This window comes from Rhipicephalus microplus, chromosome 3 (assembly GCF_043290135.1).
Source record: "Rhipicephalus microplus isolate Deutch F79 chromosome 3, USDA_Rmic, whole genome shotgun sequence".
Taxonomy (NCBI): Eukaryota; Metazoa; Arthropoda; class Arachnida; order Ixodida; family Ixodidae; genus Rhipicephalus; species Rhipicephalus microplus.
In genome coordinates, this window is record NC_134702.1 from 285,479,325 (window position 1) to 285,500,653 (window position 21,329).

The 21,329-nt window shown below is 42.0% G+C and overlaps 1 protein-coding gene across 6 annotated transcripts in view; it reads left to right on the forward strand.

The window, feature by feature from the left end:
* Positions 1-21,329, forward strand: part of Ssu72 (Ssu72 CTD phosphatase) — a 137,972-nt gene that overhangs the window by 26,512 nt on the left and 90,131 nt on the right. For all 6 annotated transcript variants that reach the window (XR_012894579.1, XM_075891082.1, XM_075891080.1 and 3 more), the window contains 2 exons: positions 13,043-13,182; positions 16,702-16,820. Coding sequence is in view for 5 of the 6 variants with exons in the window: in XM_075891082.1 (XP_075747197.1) it covers positions 13,043-13,182; positions 16,702-16,820 (259 nt within the window). In the remaining variant the exon portion in view is untranslated. The remainder of the gene's footprint in view (positions 1-13,042; positions 13,183-16,701; positions 16,821-21,329) is intronic.

Consider the following 21,329-nt stretch of genomic DNA (forward strand, 5'->3'; position numbering starts at 1 on the left):
GACCGCACTGGATACTTCTCGGCGAGACGACGCAACTTCTAGACAAATGCGTTGCCGTAGCCACCTACGCCTCACAGGAATTATAAACTTCTTAGTCAGCAAACGTGACTATGACATGTTAGCACCTAGAGCTGGAAGCGCGTATCGCTTTCTTGGCTTGCGAAGGGAGTGAACATGCTGCGGACGCTGACGCTTCCAGCGACCACGTTCGTTGCTCGGCCATAGCAAAGACACATAAAACATTTTCATTTTTTTAAGCTAGGTTGTGTCGTCCCGGAGATAAATATCCGGTGCTTCTGTCAGATCAACAGGTGCGTGCTGTTGTTACTTTATCTGGTAGAACGCGTCTTGCTAGTGAGCTGAAAAGTTGTTGCCTAAACCTAACCTCATTGGGAGGGAAAAAACGGGGGGGGGGGAGGGAACATGGTGTTCGAAAACTTCTTGATTTTGCTCTAACCCGTGCAGATTGCGGCTTAAGGCACTTTTGCCACAGTGCACTAATGCCTTGCAAAAAGGGTATTATGATTTGGAAAGGAAGGTTCTCAGCACTAGTCACAGGACACAGCTCATTTTATTCAATTACTCATGCATGTATACGCCGCATAACTGTGAATAGTTTGATTGCCGACATCTAAGAATTTTTCGGCCAATTATTTAGAACAGCGTATGACATTGCTACCGCCTTAAAAAAAACTGTGCCTGTTTTTTTCTTTTTTTTTTTGCCACCGCTACTCCTCAGTTTCATTGATTCCCTGATTTTCAAGGCTGGCATCTCAGGAGATTTACATTTGAATTTGCAGTCTGTCAAAATATTTGAAAGATCCGGCAAATGCTAATAAAGACTTCGTCATTGTTTGCTCAGAGGAGTGGTTCACGATACTACTTTTATTGAAATAGCAGTGTCCTTTTATTGAAATAGCAGTGTCCACTGCATGATTCAAGTAATCTCAAATAGATTGTATACACTTCTTTTTGTAAATGTAGGCCTTATCTTTTTGTACTGCTCCAAATTTTGTCTTTCGTGATAAAGAGTGTAGGTTTTTTTTCCCCCAAAACCTGCTCCAAATTTGCATTTTAGTGCTTCAAAAGTAAAATTTTGCTGCTCCGAAAATTGCTCTAAAATTTTTTGACTGTTGCACCCCTGAATATATTTCCAAAGTGGTATTGACAATGGTGTGCTGAGAATTTTTCTGTAATATTTAAATAATAATGTCGGCAGCAGCTCCCCAGCTGTGGAAATTAGCAAACGTTGGGCTGATATTTAAGTCCAGAAATAAGCAAATACTATTGAATTATAGGTCAATATTTTCGCTTTATACCAGCTCTAAACATTTAAGGCATATAATCTACAAATACAATATAGATTACCCAAGCACACAATATACTTTCACAATCACAGCACGGCTTTCATGCTGGCTATTCTACTGTTACACAGTTGCTTCAATTTACGCACAACATCGCTTCTTTCCTTAACAACCAAAAACAGGTTGATGTCATATTTATTGACTATACGAAGGTTTTTGACATGGTTTGCCATGCTAAACATTTAGCTTTCTCACAAATATTTTGGTGACATCAAGCTGGTTGATTAGATGGCAGATTACTTGCTGTCACGCTCAAAACTTGTTATACTTAACTATGCAAAGTCATCTGATGTATCAGATCAGGAAGGGACTTCAAGGCTCCGTGCTTGGGTGATCTTTGTGTAATATTTATATAAATGACGAAAAAAAAATTATCGGCGATACTCAAAATAAACTTGGAATGTATGCAGACTGCGTTATCTGTAGAACCAGTTGTAATACTCAAGATCAGGATGTGCTGACTAGTGTTTTTTTTTTTTTCTCTTTGTATGGCAAACTTCAAAAAGAACATAGTCATGACCTTTTCAAATAAGAAGCAACCTCTTCATTTTTTAAATACAAATGACTGTGTAAGTGTAATAGGTGTTATGTAGTTTAAATGCATTGGCATAACACTCACGGCAAATTCAATATGGCACATGCACGTTGAAACAATTTGCAACAAGCTCTTCGAAAACTTGGGGGTCTCTGACGCACGCTAAGCAGCTTGACAAAAGAATGCTAACTGGCAGTGTATAAGACTTCGGTGAGACTCTAGTTTGCATTGGCTGTCTGGTTGCCTCACCACAAACATGACATAATTATGTTAGGATCTGTTAAAAAAAAAGCAATACTGTTAATATTTCTCGTGTTTCTCACCTAATTTGCAAGCACATGTTTTATTGCTGCAGCCCCTTTTGAACATTCGCGCACATGTTATCGTTTCATCCTTCTGCATAAATAAGATAGTTCACACTAGTTCCAGTGTTCTAACAGCCATATCCTTTTTGCATATTCTGCACATCATACCCAGTGATTTCAACTTCTAAATATTGTGCCCGTTAGATCAATTCAGAATTGTTTCATTTTCTTTTGTTTGGTTTTTGCTTTACTGCAAAATGTCCATACTATTTGGAATGAGCTTAATGAGTATCTGCGCAGACTAAGGCTGTGCACCGCCGTAGTTTCAAAAGAGACCACGCTGTGCAATAGTTACGGCGCGCCGCCGTTTGTCATATTCTAATTCAAATGGAGAATGTGGGCATAAAATGCATCACTTCGCCATCTTTTTTCCAGCTTTAGAATCTTTCAGTGGCGCTTGGGGTGTCTTGACTGCTTTCTTGTGTCCGTGTTTGCATTCCCTGCCTATATAGGGTCCTAAAACAGCTTCTGAAAGTACGCAATCGAGTGTGTTATTCTCTCTTGGGGTTTCTTGTTCTTTTAGCGTTCTTCAATACGGCATAACGGTGATTCACATGACATGAGTAGGGCACATACTCTCGCATGGTCTATATACAAGAAATATGTGCAGTTGTAGATTATTCTCAACCTTGCTTTGTCATGAATTCTTGCCCCCGTTCTTTTTTGCGTATCGCATGTTTATCACGTACAGTGAACTTATGATTTCGCTGTATTTGTAAGTTTACGATTGGGCGAGTGGAAATAACAGAGAAATAATGATCAGCTCACAAGCTCGAAATCCTGCTGGGCTCTGCTTAACTCTCACATATTGCCCATGTGCTTCATGAAGACATAAATGTCAAAGAGATACAGCCGGTAAGAATAGTAGTGAGTGGAGTGAATTGGAATGTAATAGAGAACTAAACAAAAAAGAGGCTCCGCATTATTTCATTCTCTCAGCAGACGAATTGTTTACAGTGAAGACGTCACAGCTCTTCATCAAAAGGGCCGGCCTGCTTTGACAGTTTTTGTATATTTCTTTATTGCGAGAAGAACACACTAAGCTTTTATCGTCGTTCTCATGTTCCATATAAAGTCTGAATTAACTTTTATACGTACGCTGTATGCTGTTCCCTTAGATAAGATATCGCGAGCGCTACCGGGGAACTTTGCTGAACAGCATAAACAAAACAAGCTGCTCATCTCCATCGCACGGAGGGCGCATGCGGTAGCATCACTCCACGTGCGATGCCTGCAGTCGATTGCTCCACAACTAAAAAGGAAGCCATGTCTGTCTTTTGCTGGGTGAAGGAGTGTGAAGAGATACTCGGGTAGGAGGCTGTGTGGCTCGATCCGCAACTGTGAATTTTGATTATAAGTGTGCGGCCACGAAAGCTAGCACAAATGCATTTTCAGCAGGCTTCAGCTAACGGCTCCTGTACCCTTCAGCGCGCTATGATGTCATTACACAAACGCTGCTCTTTTCTCGGGCGCGGCTCTTTTTTCATGCACCAGCATTTTGCAGTTTTGCGAGATCAGATGAGAAAGTGTTTGCTGCAGCCTAAGTCTGTACCAGCATTTTGCTGGTACAGACTTAGGCTGCACTTAGGATGCGTGTTCCTGTCGCACGTGTCATCGAATGGTTTTCTGACCGTAATATCTGTTGAAATCACCTCAAACTTTAAGTGTGCTACTCAAAGCCCTGAGAGGAAAATTGTTTTAAACTTCCCTAACGTTGATGACATTTCCCTACTGGACCCTTTAGCTTAATCTTCTTAGGAATCGGAATGTTATAGCAAATTTCACAATGTAGATGCGCTCCTTCCCGAGTGTTGTGATATTGTGCTTCATTCTCTATCAAGCTGTGTGCCTTGAAAGTATAATAAATAAAACCCAAGACAGCCATGCCACCATGAAAATATAATTAATCTCACTCGTCATGTAAAACACTCATGTTAGAATGGTCATTTCAAGTGTAATGATAATGCTTCTTCAGTTAATGCATTGAAAAGTGAATTAGAAGCTGAAATGAGAAGAAGCTAAGCACTACAGTACACTACTTTAGCAACGCCTACGTGACATTTATAAGAAAATCCATCCAGGCTCTAGAATTCGATTAGTCCTATTGTCTATGCCTTGGTTGTTTATTTTTGATGGCCTCCTCAAATCTTGAAGCTATAGCAAGTGCCTTTGATAATTACTTTGAATCTGCTTTTTTTATCAATAATGGCATCACTCCTTCCTTTTCTGCGTGCAGCAAACTACCTGCTCTATCTAATTTTGAGTTATGCTCTTCTGGTGAACATAGCCTTGTAATAAATCTTGAGATTTCAAAACTATCTGGTCCATACGGTGTTTTGAATATGTTTCTAAAGTGGTATAGAGAATGGCATTCTGGCTATAATACTGTAGTAGTAATCTGTGTAGCAGTTCCCCAACTGTGGAAATTAGTTTGTTTTCAGTTTCAGTTTTATTAAACATTTTCTTCACAGAGTTGTGAAAAAGAAAACGCAAGGATAAGAGCAAAAAGCTGCCGTGTTAGCAGCTTGACGAGGCTCCTACCCCTTTTCACTTGGCATTACAAAATTCGCAGAGCACAAACATGAAAAAACAATTTGACGTCGATTTTCAAAACTTCAAGAAATTAGGAAATAAAAAGAAAATGCATCAAAATTACATCAGTTCCAGGTTTACATAAAATGAGCAAACCACAAAGAGAGAAAAACAACAAATAAAAAAAGAAAACAGCGTACGGTCAATCATGAAACAATGCACACGTTGCTAAATGGCTACCAAAGTATTACAAGATGATTATACGACGTTTACAACACTGGGTATGCGAAAAGCACAAGTTTTGATGCACAAGGGAAACACTGACGAGTGAAATGTTGCATGTTTTACTCGTAAAAAAAAAGCAACGAAAAAAATGTCAAAGAAAGCAAACATCATAGGATGCCGTGTTACACACAAGCACTATTATAGGGTGTTTCTTTTACATATACTATTTTAGCCGGACAATTAGTAGAAGCTAAACTACACGCCACCATTCTGAATGAGAAGGTTCTTAAGTTGTTTTTTATGTATATTAAAGATGTCTATGTTTTTATTTTCAAACATGTTAAAACAAGCAGGAATGTAGTGTTCAAGTCTTCTCAAACCATGATTAGTTCGCGAATAAGGAACGAACCAGGAAGGCCTTTTCCGAATGTCATAATGGGGTTGTGTATTTTTTCTGTGGTTACACAGTTTTAAGAAAACAAGCGTTGTTTGATAGCAAGCTTTGTTTGTATTTCATAATAAGGTTGAAGCTGTGTATGTGATCTATTGGTAAAATGTTATATTTTCTGAATAAATTACTTGTATGTGCGTAGTATGGTACGTTTGCAATATGATGAATCGCTTTTTTCTGCAGTAAAAATATTTTGTTCCGATTTGCTTTAGATGTATCTGCCCACAGTGGACCACAATAGTTTATGTGAGATGTATTATAGAGTAAAGGTTTAATGTTTGCTGGAGGTATCTGTCGAAGTTTAGAGAGAGCACCACACGTCCTAGCTATATTTCTAGTTATTTTATTAATGTGTTCGTCCCAATTAGGATTTTCATTAAAAATTACTCCTAATGATGAAACTTCTTTGACAACCCCAATTTTTTCGGGCCCTAGGTATATCTCCAAACATTGATAGACAGCCTTCTGAACCGGTGCGAATACCACAGCTTTGGATTTTTTTGTGTTGATCATTAAACAATTTGCAGTACTCCATATGAAGATGTCGTTAAGAATGTTGTTGGCTGAGTCTGCAAGCTTACCTAAATCATTACCATGAAAGAATATACTAGTGTCATCTGCATAAATTATAAAGTCCACATATTTGCTGACATTTATGTCGTTTATATAAATATTAAACAGTAGGGGCCCTAATATGCTGCCCTGAGGTACACCTGACGTTATGGTTAGTAGGGAGGATTGGTTGTCATTTATAACTACAGACTGCTTTCTTTGTGATAAATAAGATTTCAGAAAGTCAAGTGGGGTTTCGCGAAAACCATAATGACGCAATTTTGCATAGAGTACTTCGTGGTTGATTCTATCGAATGCTTTGGAATAGTTAATAAAAACACCCAGTGTTAACAGTTTCTTTTCAAATGAGTTAAGTATGAGTTCTTTTTGTGTGAGGAGAGCCAGTTCCGTGGACATGCCCCGTCGGAAGCCAAATTGATGCGGTGATAATATAGAGTACTTTTCACAAAAAGACATGACACGTTGATATATGACTTTCTCTAGCCCTTTAGATATAACAGGAAGTATGGAGATCGGACGATAATTAGAAAAGATATTTCAGTCACCAGATTTGTATAAGACACTAACCCTCGCTTGCTTCATTCTTTCTGGAAAAACTCCGGTAGATAAGCAGATATTAAACAGATGGGTAAGAACAGATAACAAAAGATCAAGTGCTGCTTTAATAGGTTTAATTTGTAGGTCATCTATGTCCCGAGCAGTAGTGTTTTTTAGTGACATAAATACAGCCAATACTTCTTCAGGAGTTGTGTTTAAAAAATATGCAGTGTTCATGTTTAGCACACCTAGAAAGTCCCTGTAATCACTATTACAGGCACGAGAAGGGTTTGATAAATCAGAGGACACCAGCGTTGTGAAGTTCACGTTAAATTTATTAGCAAGTTCTTCTACGTTTAATATCTTGTTATCTATTTTTAACTCAAGTGCGTTGTCTCTAGAGCAACTGCTATTTAGAACCTTATTTATTTCTCGCCAAAGCACGTCACCACGAGTGCTAACCCTCTTGAAGAGAGCTTCATAGTACGCATCCTTAGTTTTTCTCAGGTGCTTCGTTACAAAATTTCTATACCGCTTGAATTCTGAAAGATCGTTATGGTGTCTTGTTTTCAAGAATTTCGCGTACAGTAGATTTTTCTTCTTAATAATTTCCAGACATTCTCGCGTCATCCATTGTTTCCGATCTTTCTTTAGCGTTTCGACAGTTTTATATTTAAAGCACTTATGGTAAGTTTTTCTTAACAGGCACATGAATATTTCATATGCCTCATTAGCGTTAACTGATTTATAGACAGGATCCCAACAAATCTGGCCAATTTTATGCATAAAAGTGTCTAATGTTTTGTTACTAATTTCCTGTATTTTGTATGATTCTGGAGTTGATACTTTTGCACGATTAAGATACTCGTTGCGATTTTGAAGCATGTATATAGGGTAGTGATCACTAATATCGGCAATAACAGTTCCAGATACGCTTGAATCACTTATGTCATTTGTAATAAGTAAGTCGATAAGGCTTTCAGTATCTGAAGTGACACGTGTAGGTTCAGTAATAATATTAGCACACGCAAAAGAATCAAGTGGTAGTTTGAAGTTACCAGAGGTTTCAGTTTGCTGTAGAAGGTTAATGTTGCAGTCGCCCCCTATGATAATGTGCAACTTGTTAGTGCACGCATACGTAAGCAGATTTTCAAGAAATCGAAAAAACGCTTCCGTTTTTCCCTCAGGTGGACGATAAACTACCACATATACATACTTGTGACATGCTAGTGATAATGCCTCATAGTCTGGTGTAATCGCCGAAAAGTCTGAGAGAAGGCTGCAAACTAAATGGTCAGCAGTTAGTTGCAACACACCTCCCCCTCAAGGGCCTGTTTAGAAAAAACGATCTATACGTTGGCAAGCATAGTACCTCGTCTTTGCACGTGTACCAAGTTTCAGAAATCATGATGATGTCGAATTTAAAGGAGAATTCGTCGAGAAACGTAGTTATATCATCGTGCTTGTTGCGAGCTGACCGAGCATTTAAGTGCATGATACTGCAATATCCACTAGTGTAAGGTATATGGATGTCACGTGGTAATATCGCCATCTTAACAAAAGGAAAAAAAGAAAAAGAAAAAAAAGGTCGCACCGCAAAAACGAAACGCGCTAATCAGAGCCTACGGCATGCTAGATGCCTCGCGACTGCTTGAAGTGGCCGCGCACATTTTATGCAAGTCAGCTTCACATGTGATTTGAACTGCAGGAGATGTTTCCGTTTCACGCGCAAATATTTTGCCACCACTTGCCCACGCGAAGCGCCAGTTCATTTCCCGTTTCTGAGCAATCGTCATACCCAGCAATTTTTTCAGTTGGGGACAAAGTTGCTCATTTACGAAAACAGACTGTTTAGTTGTGACTCTCAGTTCCTCAGCTGTGAATCGAGTTCTCTGTGCTTTCTTAACGAAGACATCCCTCTTAGCTCTGTGATTGAAAACAACCACGATGTTTTCGTTCAGGGGGGCGTCACTGCCTGCTCTGCTAACCCGATCGGAAACAGCGCTTGCGTGAGGGCGTACCTCGTTGTTCTTTGCAACACCTGGGTCTGGTGCCGTGTTACTTTGCGAAGCGGCACTCCTCGCTGGCAAACGGTGGCATATTTTCATGTCTTGTTCACTTATTGGCTCCCCCAAGGCGTCACCAACTTTGGCAAGCAATTGCACAAGGTTTTTATTAGGGGTATGTGGGATCCCTTTAATTTCTATATTTTTTGTTTCGAGAGTATTGATCCTGAGCAGTTAGGCGCGTGGAATTTTCATGCACCAACTTTCTCAAACGGTCTATCTCACATTGCATTGCCTCTTGGGACGCCCTGAGAGCAGCGTTTTCCTTTCTAATTTCAGCGCACTCTTGTTTTATATTTTCGTAGTCTTTGTTCATGTGGTCAAGGCTTTTGTTTAACTCTCTGATTTTTTTCCGAATGTCGCGTTTGAAGTCCGCGAACTCAGTACTCATGATTAAAGGCCAGTTACAGATTCAACAGTGGGCAAAACAAGTACAAACTTTGAAAAATAGGCAACAGAGATAGCACTGGATAGCAAATGAACTATACAAAACAGGAGAGCAAATGCCTAACCTGGGAAAACAACAGGAATAAGCGTCCCCGTCGTATGCTGTCCCTGCTGCCAAGTGATTGAGGGAGGCGTTGCCGCTGTCTTTTTGAAGGACCAGGGGTGGTTGATGTCACGTGGTATGGTGCCGGGCGCAAAAACGTAGCCGGTCGGTCAGTGCGGCACTCTTGCAAGGCGCTGGATGCAGCAGGCTCCACTATCAACGCTGATAGTCAGCCACGGTACGCCTCGAACCCCTGAGAAAACAACAGGAATAAGCGTCCCCGTCGTATGCTGTCCCTGCTGCCAAGTGATCGAGGGAGGCGTTGCCACTGTCTTTTTGAAGGGCCAGGTGTGGTTGATGTGACGTGGTATGGTGCCGGGCGCAAAAACGTAGCCGGTCGGTCAATGCGGCACTCTTGCAAGGTGCTGGATGCAGCACGCTCTGCTATCAACGCTGATAGTCAGCCACGGTACGCCTCGAACACCTGGGAAAACAACAGCATTAAGCGTCCCCGTCATATGCTGTCCCTGCTGCCAAGCAAACGTCATGCCCATATTTAAGTCCTGATACAAGCAAATAATACCAAATTGTAGGCTTTAAATTTGCTTGCTACCAACTTTAAATTTTGGAGTATATCATTAACAAATACACTCTAGAATACTTAAATGCACACAATATACTTCCCCTATCTTCTTGCAGCTTTAGTGCTGGCTATTTTACTGTCACACAGTTGCTTTACTTTGCACATGAGATTAATTCTTCCTTTAACAACCGAAAATGGATTGATGCCATATTTATTGACTATTCCAAGGTCTTTGGCATGGTTGGCCATACCAAAGCTTTAGCCTCTTCGCCACTTCTTTGCGACAACTCGGTGGTTGATTGAATAGCACATCACTTGATGTCTCGCCCATAATTTGCTATGTTTAACCACGCAAAGTCATTTGAAGCACATATCACATCAGGAAGGAGGCTGAAGGGTCTATTTTTGGGCCGTATTTGTTCATTATTTATATAAAGGACGGAGAAGAAATTGTCGGTGATACTGAAATATACTCAGAATGTGTGCAGACTACTGCATTCTCTGTAGAACCATCCCTAATATTCAAGATCAAGATGCCCTGAATAGCATTTTTTTTCATCATTTTGTAATGGAAGTGAAACAAAGCAAACTTCAATAATACTAAAGTCATGGCCTTTTTCAAGTAAGACATAGCCTCTTCATTTTATATATGCTAATGACAGTGTAAGTCTTGTAGGTGTTCTGTAGGTAAACAGATTGGTGTAACTTTCACAGCTAACTTAAAATGGCACACATACTATGCTGGTCTTGCAGCTCGCATTTGATGGGTCAAAGCGTCCGCTATCCAGCCAGTTAACGGTCGAACACTTGTGAACATTTAAACAAAAGTAACTTTAATTAACAGGAATTGGGGTCACATTTTAACAAACATTCACGAACACTCCGTAAGTCCCCCATAAAAAAGCGGTGCTGTTGCTCGGGCAGGTAGGGTGAGTCTGCCCGCCGCCTGGCATTTCTTCTTCCGTCGACGACCGCTCCTTTACTCTCTCCGTGAGCCGATAGAGAAGATGACAAATGACGCTCTGAAGGTCGTTTGCGGCGCCGTTTAAAGTGGCCATAACAAAGGAAAAAAGATTTTCAAGACGTAGGAGTAGCCCTTGTTAGGGGCCTAAGCGTCCCCCCGACTTCCTTTGGCGGCACTTGAAAGGCAAACACGGCTCCTGGCCGCTCTCTCCGAGAGGGGACGGCACACGTACATTGAATCAATCTGCAACAAGCTCTTCGAGAACTGGTGTCTGCTACGTATGTTAAGCTACTGGGCAAAGGAATGCTGACCGACAGTGCATAACACTTTGGTCGACTTGAATATATGTTGGTTGTTTGGTTGCCTCACCACAGAGATGACATAGTTATATATGTAAGAATCTATATAAAGATAAAATATTGCTTAGGCTGCTTTATTATGACCTGTGACTTTCCATGCGCATGTTCTAACGCAGCAGCCGCTCTCGAACATCGGCGCACTTGCATTTTTGTCATCTCCCTACATATATAAATAAGACAATTCACACTGGTTAAAGTGTTCTAGCACCCATATCATTCGTTGAATCTTCTGCACATCATACCCGGCGATTTGACCCTCTAGATACTGTGCCCATTAGATAAATTCAGAATTGTTTTTGTTTTGGTTTTTTATTGTTTTTGGCTTTTTTTCAGAACATGTATTCTTGAAATGAGTTCGCTGGGCATCGGCGCAAACTCAGTGCTGAGTAATTGGAAAAAAGAATTGCGTAAACTTGTGTTTTGTTGAAATTATATTTTTAGAAGTTGCTGAACATTTGCATTTGCCCCTGCTGTGTCTCGTACATTGAGACAGCAGTCTTTGTAAATAAATAACTTTAGAGCATGCTGCTAACACGCTAACTGCTTCACCCTTTCGGAGAAAATGATTTTCTGTTTCAAAATTCAAGGGACGAGTTTCTTTCCCCACCAACTCCTGAATCATAAACCTCTCACAGTTGCGCCCCGGTGGGGTGGTCTTGTGGCTAAAGTACTCTGCTCCTGAGCGCAGGTCGCGGAATCGAATCCCGGCTGCGGCGGCTGCATTTTCGATGGAGGCGAAAATGCTGTAGGCCCGTGTGCTCAGATTTGGGTGCTTGTTAAAGAATTTCAGGTGGTTGAAATTTCCGGAGCCCTTCACTACGGTGTCTCTTATAATCATATGGTGATTTTTGGACGTTAAACCTCGCGTATCAATCAAATCAATTTCACGGTTGCGACGGCAGTAACCTGTGTGTTGCTTATTAGCGATGATAATATCAATCTGTACGCTACTCGACTCTGATAGCTTGTGGTCATGTTGGAGTGTAATGAAAAAAAAAAACATCCTCATTGCGCTTTTCCCCCACTTCCAGCCAAATGACTGCAGCTCACAACGGTTTTCCGATATGCTAACTGACAAGCAGACGTGAAATCACGCTCTTTTCTTTTGCTGTTCTTTTATGGGTGGGTCGTGCCTTGTAATTTCAAGAAATCATTAAAAGTGATGCGATGGACATCAGTCATGAAAAGTGAGTGTGTTTCCAGGCTTTGGCACCAGTCGGCGCCACGATAACACCACTTGGATCGCATATGTCATCGTTACTAGTGCATTATCGCTAAGAATGCTAAGTGTGGAATGTATCACACTGAACATGTAGCACGAGGAGTATCGATGTCACAGGGCACTCTGCTTTCCGTTGAGCTCTTGTAGGCTGTTTGCCATCAAAATAAAATAACTTCTATGCGACGGACATGATTCAAATTTGGCCAAGAAGACCTACACATACCAAGCAATTGAATGAAGGGCACATCTCGAGTCTGAAATTTGATGTCATTGCTCCCTAAACTTTGTGAAAATATGGATGCCATGTGACATGAACTGTATCTCTGTTTATTCTGTCTGTTTGCATTTAGTGTCTCTCCCTTGTTAACTAGATAACAGTCTAGCGTGATCTAGTTGCCATGGAAAGGTAAATGATAGGTGTAACCTTAAGAGACAGGAAGAGAGCATAGTGGGTCAGGGAACAAACTGCTTTTAGGTACATCATAGTTGAAATCGAGAAGAAGAAATGGACATGGGCTGTGCATGTTACGCATAGGCTGGATAACCACTGGTCTTCAATGGTAACTGACTAGATTCCTAGAGAAGGCAAATGGGTGAGAGAGAGGCAGAACATCAGGTGAGCAGACGAGATAACGAAGTTTACAGCTATAACCTGGCAGCAGCAAGCACAAGACTGAGGTGACTCGCGGAACATGGGAGAGGCTTTTGCCCTACAGTGGCCATTGTCAGGCTGATGATGTTAACTGCTGCCCTGCAGATTCCTTGACCTCGTACAGATACACGCAGAATGGCATCTTACACATGCTTGATCGGAACCGGCGAATCAAGCCCACGCCAGAACGCTTTCAGAGCTGCTACGACAAATTTGATGTCATCTTTACTGTGGAGGAGCGAGTCTACGATCAGGTGGTAGAGGGTGAGTAATATGTTGTTGCTATTGGCCCACTTGACGCTGTAACACACTCCCTGAGGCCCACAACAGCATCTTGGTAGGCTTCCGATTAGGACTATTGTGAATGTGAGGGTTGTGGTGTGTCAGGCATGGCGTGAGGGATCCGGAAAAATGTGCGATAAGCGACTTGTTTAGGAAAGAGCATTGAGTATGCCGTACTATTTTTTTCCCTATATATTATTTTTTATTAAGAGCGTGTAAACAGATTTGGTTGTGGATTTCTGTTAGCTAGCCATCTTCTGTCACGAGGCAGTCTAATAGGGTCTCTGCTGTCAGCCACTTCCTGCATTGTTACTTCATTATCAAAAATATTGTTGTTTTTCTTGCAATAGCATCCAAGTTACTGGGCCAAGAAGGAGTTGTGAGATGTCTACCCCTCTGTGTAGCTTATTAGAATCTTTCTGTATTCATATTACACAGGCATTTAAACAATAATCTTATCGTGTGCACTGGAAAGTCAAAATTACGCTAAAACACCAATGTTCACTCAGCCGCATTCTCTTTGTCGATGTTGTCACCTTGTGATTGTCTGAAAACCCATAGGTCTTGCCTTTTTGTCCCAATGCTCCTTGTAGCGTATGGCAATACCTCTAGATGGCAGTACTAATTATATAGTGTACAACAGTACTGCCAGATGGCAGCGCAGCATGTCCTGCTCTCCATAATAAGGGCTGCCAATAAACATGACATCACTTGTCCTCCCATAGACTCTTCTGTCATATCGCTTACTTGTCCAATGCGCTCGACACGCCTCATGGGAAATGGCCTTATAGAAAAACGGCAACAAGAATAGAAGAAGTTGTACCTCATATTGGCTGGTATGGCAACAGCCTGTGTACCTACACTACTGTCGGATTGCTGAATTGTTACAAGAGCTTCGTTGACCTCCAACCTTTTTGCTGGATCACTTTGTTATATACAAACAGACTGCAACACCTGTGCCAGTTAAGCTAATTTGGTGCAGTTTATTTTTGCCCCAAGCTGCTCTACAATGCCCGAGTAGCCTCAGAGTTTTCTTAGTTCCACTAACATCAGAAAATAACAGCTGTGTATGCCGTTTTCAGTTTTGTTGCCTTCATTCAGTAAAGTTGCACAAGGGTGATTCCACGAGAGATCGACACTGGTCCAAAAGTTGATATTTTAGATTTCATTGAGTATTTTATATTTCGTGCACCTCTCACCAGGTAGCCCGAAAGTCAACTTCGTTTTATGATTAACGGCATAACTTACGAGAAAAAAATATCAGACTTCACCAACACGGAGGCACCAATTTCGTCACCTGTCATTTTCGAAAATAGCAGATGCTATAAAACGACAAATATTTTTGTTTCAAGGAAGATATTTTTTACCTGAAATGCATGTCTAATAAAGAATGAATTCATACGGTTTCAAGTTTGTAGACCTTAAGAAAATAGCTTTTAAAAATGTCTAATTTTGCGACAGTTTTAAATAAGTTACGTATTCCGCACTTTTTTTCTCCGAAAGTAATGCAAGCAGCGTTTTCAAACTTGACACATTTTAAGGATACAGTGTATTCATTAGGTGCATAAATTATTGCTGCCGTAGGGCAAATGTAAATTTTTATATATTGCCTCAAAGTTCTCATATGAGCAAAAGTGTATTCCACTGAAATTTGAATAATAAAAAAACTTCATCTTCGATTTTTCTTAAAATTTTGTAAATAGACAATCGAAGGCCATCATACAGTAATATAGAAAAACATGTTGCATTATTTTGTTTTTAGCGACAATATTTGTGGTACAAATCAGAGCTTTTCGAGAATGCGCTGATAAGTTGAGAAATCTAGAAATCGAAACGGAAAAGCGGCAATAAGCTTCAAATGCGAGTAAATGTGACCGCATTTGGTGAAGAGAGGCTGTTTTAGCAGATAGGAGTAACTATTTTGAACACGGTATTCTACAGTATCTGAATTCACTTTTATACGTAGAGCACTGAGACTTCTAATATGTGGTGCCTCTCCATTACTGACACACAGATGGAGCTGCTGTGATGGCCATGTGTTTGCAACACGTTGGGTAAAAGAATTGAATGTTGAATGAGTTCATAAATGATTCATAACAAATTTTTATCATTTGGGGCACGAAGACTGCTGCATTAGACTGAAGAACACGCTTTAGGGCAAGTTGTCATTCGTCGTCTGCTCTACAGATGAATTGCTGTGTGCCGCATCTCGGAGACAATGCTTTAGATCATGTGGTTCAAAGTAGGGACAAAGATTGCGCCTCCCGTATTTTTATCAACAAAAACATTGTGAAATTCATTTTAGCGTATTATACTTCAGTTTTGCATTCACACTGTGGATACTTGTGCGCAAGTATCCACAGTGCGAATGGAAAACTGAAGTAGAATACGTTAAAATGAATTTCACAATGTTTTTGTTGATAAAAATACGGGAGGCCCAATCTTCCCAAAAAAGCTCTTTTTTAAGTGCAAGTGCATTTCTTTGTCAGGCGTCCATCAGGATCTGCTCATCGCTCTCTCCCATAGAAACAGCTGCGGGCGCGCGCTGTTGCTCCTTAACAATCGGAACCCCCACCATGTCACGCTTCGGCGTCGGCAACTGTCAGCAACAGCTGAAGGCACGCGCGCTTGTCGTCGCTTCTAGCAACCGGACCTCCCACTTCCTTGACTTGAACGGGACTTGCCACTACCTCAATGCAGTGTCTTTGAAATGTGTGTAGCGTTTGTGCTGCCGGCATTTTTTAACCGTGTACGCTAGCTATTAGAGCTGGAAACGCTTAGCGCGTTCCTCGCGACAGAAAAACACCACACGCGAACAACGTAATTGGCTGCACAGTGTAAGAAAAAAAAAAACATTTATTCTAACGCTGGGTTCTCACGTGCAAAGCGCCATCATGGGCACAATGCATTCGCATTTCTTCAGAATCCCCTTCGGGGAGGTGGGCGCATTTTTTTTTATGCTTGTTGCTCTGCATGGTCATACAACAATTAATGCAGATACACTACATAACGAATGTGCTGTCAGTGCTCTAAAAGCTGGAATACCTGTTCCAAATCAGCATTATGCTCCAAGTATGTATTCACTTGGCTGTTCCACCACTGGAACATTTTTTTTTAAAGAGCCGTACTGGCAGTTGTGCAACCAATTGCATAGGCATGCCCCCCAGCATTGCTCTAATCTAAAGGAAAACCAGCTTTATAGTGAAGGCTTCTCGGAATGGTGGGGAGGGGCAGTGCTTGCATTGCAACATCAGAGTAGTTCCTGCGTGGTGCACCATTATTCTCGTAACCATGCACTTTAAACGGGGATGAGGCAGGTTCACTGGCCAAAGGTATAGGGCATGCTTGGTGCCCTCCTTAATGGACCAGGCCATAATTGTATGCTGACTTGTACTGAAGTAGGTGGGTTATGTGTGTGTGTTTTCATTCTATGTCTATCAAATGTGAGGAAAGTCTTGATGAGAGGAAGGACAGGGATGATTCTCTATTGTGGCAATGCAGAGTTGTCCAACCGGTTACCTTGTGACAACTCTCCTGTGCACATCATCAACTTGGACATCCAGGATAACCACGAGGAAGCCACAATAGGGGCATTTCTCATCTGCGAGATGGCACAGATGGTAAGTATATGTAGCCCCACACTCCATTATTGAAGGTGCAATACATGCTGGAGAAGCACTGCTACATCTCCAGAAGGTCAGAAATGGAAAGTCTGGTGAACTGAGTCAAAGCGCTGTCATCTGCAACCGCCATAGGTATCCCCTTCAGGCAGAAATTATGATGCACTGTCTACAAATGTGTGAAATTCACATAGCGTAATTTCAAGGCACTCAATCGTACATTTAAAAAAATATGTGTTGGTTTGTATTTGTTTCAGTAATATATAGTAATTAGCAGTAACTAAGTAATTTAAATATTCTACTGCCAGTCATGTTTCATTTTGACAAAAATGGAATCATAAACTAAGGGTGTGCATTATTGGTTTTTTGTTTTATTCATTTCAAGAAAAAGTAATACCTTTAATGTTGCTTCTTTAATAATGCACATTGAACGACCCATCAAAACATCATTGCGTCTTCATCAAAACAATCAGCTACAGTGATACGCAGCATACAGAGATGGTTAGGTCGAGACATACAGACCATGAAAAAGGTTCAGTTGATCCAGTGACCCATACGTTTTGGCAATCAGCAAGCAACTGTAAAGGGTGCTGGTAAAAGATGGCATTCAGGTGGCACGCAAACACGTTTCAGCAATCGGGCGAATCTTGCCACGACCTAAAGACGGGCTGCCAAAAGAAAGATTTCCCAGGCTAGTATACATTGTTCCATGCACAAACTGTCACGCCACTTACATTGGTGAAACAAAAAAATCGCAGCATATTCATGGGGTGAATGATGGAGAGTGGGGCGAAGCATCCCTCCGTCCATTCGTTCTTGCTTCCGTCCGCTCATGCGTCCGCCTGTGTGACCGTCTGTGCATCCATCCGCCCGTCCGTGCATGCATCTGTTCGTGTGTCCATCCCTGCGTTTGTCCATGCAACCGCACCTGCGTCCGTCCATGCGTTCATCTGTTCGTGCAGCCATCCGTGCGTCCGTCCATGCATCTGTCTGTGTGTCCGTTCGTCCATCTAGTCAACACTCCAAATATCACCACCTCACATCTTTTCATCATATATTCCGCATATAGAAGCACCGCCGTCCAGTGGACATTGCAAGGACTAAACAAGAGGTGCACACGCAGACTTTCTTACGGCTTGCGCTTCGTGTCTACTTCCCACCTTTAACCACCTCAAGTTCATGGTATAAACTAGTTCACTGTATTCATGGCACTGGGACCCAACACTCGCTAAACCTCTCTAAAACCAAGGAGGTTACGCCCAGCGAGTACAACATGGCAACCCTTTCTTGTCAGATAGTGCTCAATGTACATGCCAATGGCTGCTAATGGGGAATGAGAGACAGGAGAATTCGGCTTTTAGTTAACGTGCACGCTGTGAATTTTTTATTGTTAAACAACGCGCAGGAGAAATTTCCTACCGACACCACCTTGCAGGTCAAAGCGTAAGACATGTTACTGCGACAAGGGATGAACGAGTGCCGCTTTAAGAAGCTTCGCTTCTAAAAAACTTCCCGAAAGAGTACGGCAACATCAAAATGACGTGCTTAGCTTCAATGCTGCAAGGAACGCTCTTGCAGGAGACAGCGAAAAGATAAACTATCGCATCAATTTCTGCGATGCCTGGGTCACCAACACGGAAGGTAGCCGCACAAAAAGACAGTTCTTATTGTCCTGGCATATCCAAACAACACCTGGAATTATTAAATGCTGAACTGGAACCTTACCGAGTATACACTTGGTAAGGTAATTCAAACAACACCTGGAATTATTAAATGCTAAACTGGAACTAGCACGCAGACCGTGCAAGGTCTGCCGAACCAGTGGAAAAAACACCGCAGCAACAAGAATGACAGGAAGATAGACGATGGAGAGGGGGAAGAAAAATAGGAGGAAAAGAACGGCAGGGAGTTTAACCAGCCTATAGGCAGCCGGTTTGCTACCCTACGCATGGGAGGGGGAGATGAAAGATAGAGAGCAAAGAGGGAAGAGAGATAAACACAGCACATTCGGCAGCACACGCGCGCACGCTTAGTCATTGTCCAGTCTTGTCTTTCGCAGTGTGTGACACTGCTATTACAGCCGCTTGTTCAAGTCTGTGTCGTGTAGGAATTTCAAACAGAGCTTTTGTCACCTTCTTTTGCAATGTCTCCTCTCGGGCACTTGACGACAGAATAGTGTCCACAGAGATTTGGCTGTTGTCGATGCGCGCAAGAAAGGATGCCAGTGACTGTCTCTGGATGTCATATAACGGACAGTCGCACAGGATGTGGTGTAGCGTCTCTTCGCAATGACAAGCATCGCAGAGAGCATTGTCCGCCATTCCTATGACAAAGGAATAAGATTTTGTAAATGCTACTCCTAGCCATAAGCGATGAAGAAGGGTGGCTTCTCTTCGGTCGAGCCCAGTGGGCATGCGGAGAGCCATCAAAGAGGACAGGTGGTGTTGACGATTCGTCTCGTTGCTTGGTGGAAACCATAGTGAAAACGTGACCTCACGCGCAAGTCGTCGAAGATTACTGGCTGCATCGGTCCGCAAAAGTGGTATGGCTTCTTCTCCTGTCCTTCAAGAGCTGCCCGCACGGCAGTATCGGCCTGTTCGTTCCCTATGATGCCCCAGTGACTTGGCAGCCACTGAAACATCACATGATGCCCTTTCTCGTGTGAAGTGTGGAGAAGGCATCGAATTTCAAAAACAAGCTGTTTGTACGGCCCGCGACGCATTGCTGAGATTGAGAGCACAGATTGTAGGGCAGCCCTTGAGTCGCTGGAAATCTACCATTGTTGCGGTGGTTCCAGATTGACCACACAAAGTGCAGTGCGCAAAGCAGCTAGTTCCGCTGCTGTAGATGCTGTGAAGTTGTCAGTCCTAAAGCTGATGGTAACACCTCTTGCTGGGACAACTACTGCACCTGACGAACACTGGTGGTTCGTGGAGCCATCGGTATATATGTGTACACTGTGTGAATATTTCTCGTGCAAAAGAAGAAGAGACAGTTGTTTCAGCACGGGACATTGCTAAAAAAAGGCAGTAGCTTCGGAGCTGGCTGAACAGTCACCTATGAGGAAAGAACGGAATCAGTCCGGACACGTCGGGTCAGTTTACAGTTATTAAATTTTAGCTTAGAAACATTGAACTATTAGTAGCTAGAGAGTTTATTTTATTCGAAATTGCAACTGTTTTTCAACAGGCAATAGGTGGATAGCAAAATCGTGACTTACTCAAAGAATTGTAGGCTACGCTGACGGTCTGCATCGACTTCCGGTTTGAAGTGCCATGCCGCGGAATGGGCATTCTCGCCAATGCCGTCGCTCTCTGTGTGTTCCATTCAGCACTCGCGGTTCCCATTTCTGACAAAATTGGAGTGCTATGCTGTTTCGATTAATAACAAATGCAGTCTCTACGAAAAAGTTAATTTTTATAATCGTGTAAGTGGCCATACTTTCATTCAAGCGGCATGCACCTCTGGACACATGCTTGTTGTTTTGCTGCAAAGGGTGTTATTGCGCATAATTTGTCATATACAAAGACTTTTCTGCGCATCACAGCATCACGAAATATCCGCTCATTTGTTTTTATGTTGCTCATTAGTAAAATAATTTATCTTGTGTTGCAAAAATATCAACCCGCATTTTATATAGTGAATGACAATAATAAACTGCTTCTTACTGAAGAACTGAAATGTGGTTCATCTCCTTTAGCAACAGGCACCCTAATATGAGCACAAGGACATGCATTATCTTCGCCTGCATGCAGTCACCGTAGCCGAGATTCAATCCTGCCTCCTTCGGGCCCTTTGCATTAGATGTTCGTCACGCACTCAAACATGAATTGTGTTTCAATGCAATGCCTTACATACCTGCCAACCCTTCAGACTTTTCTGTAAAATGTACAAATTTCGACCGCACTTACGATTTTACGAATCTTGCCTGAAATATTATAAACACTATTTCATTTGTAATAAAAAAAATAAATCTAGTGAAATAGTGTGGCCTCCGCAATTGACTATGGACGTTGTCGTAGCTAGTTGCGGAGGCCACAAAATCGGCGTTGTGCTATATTTCGCCACCAGGAGAGAACAATATGTATTGGTCTTATCATCATCACATGCCTGCAAAGTCTCCCGCGTTTTCCGGGAGACTCCCGGATTTCAACCGTTTCTTCCGTTTGTACGGTTGCTAGGAAAATCTCCCGAATATCGAAATTTGTGTGCGAGATCTGGCCACTTTGACAAAAGTTGCAGCTCTGTCCGTTCCAGGCTTTTTGTAAGCCTACCCAATTTTATTATAAACGAATTTGAGAGGCATTCATCTAAACTTACAGTAGAGTCTCAGTGATGTGAAACTGCGGCAGGTACAAATTCGTGAAATTCCTCAGCCAAACTCATGTGTTCATTGGGCCGAAATTCGAGTGTTCCGAACATTTTTCTTAATAGCGGCATGTGATATGAACGTTAGTACCGAAACCGTTGAAAGGAGGCTGATCGAGAGCAGCGTGCTCGAAGCTTCAA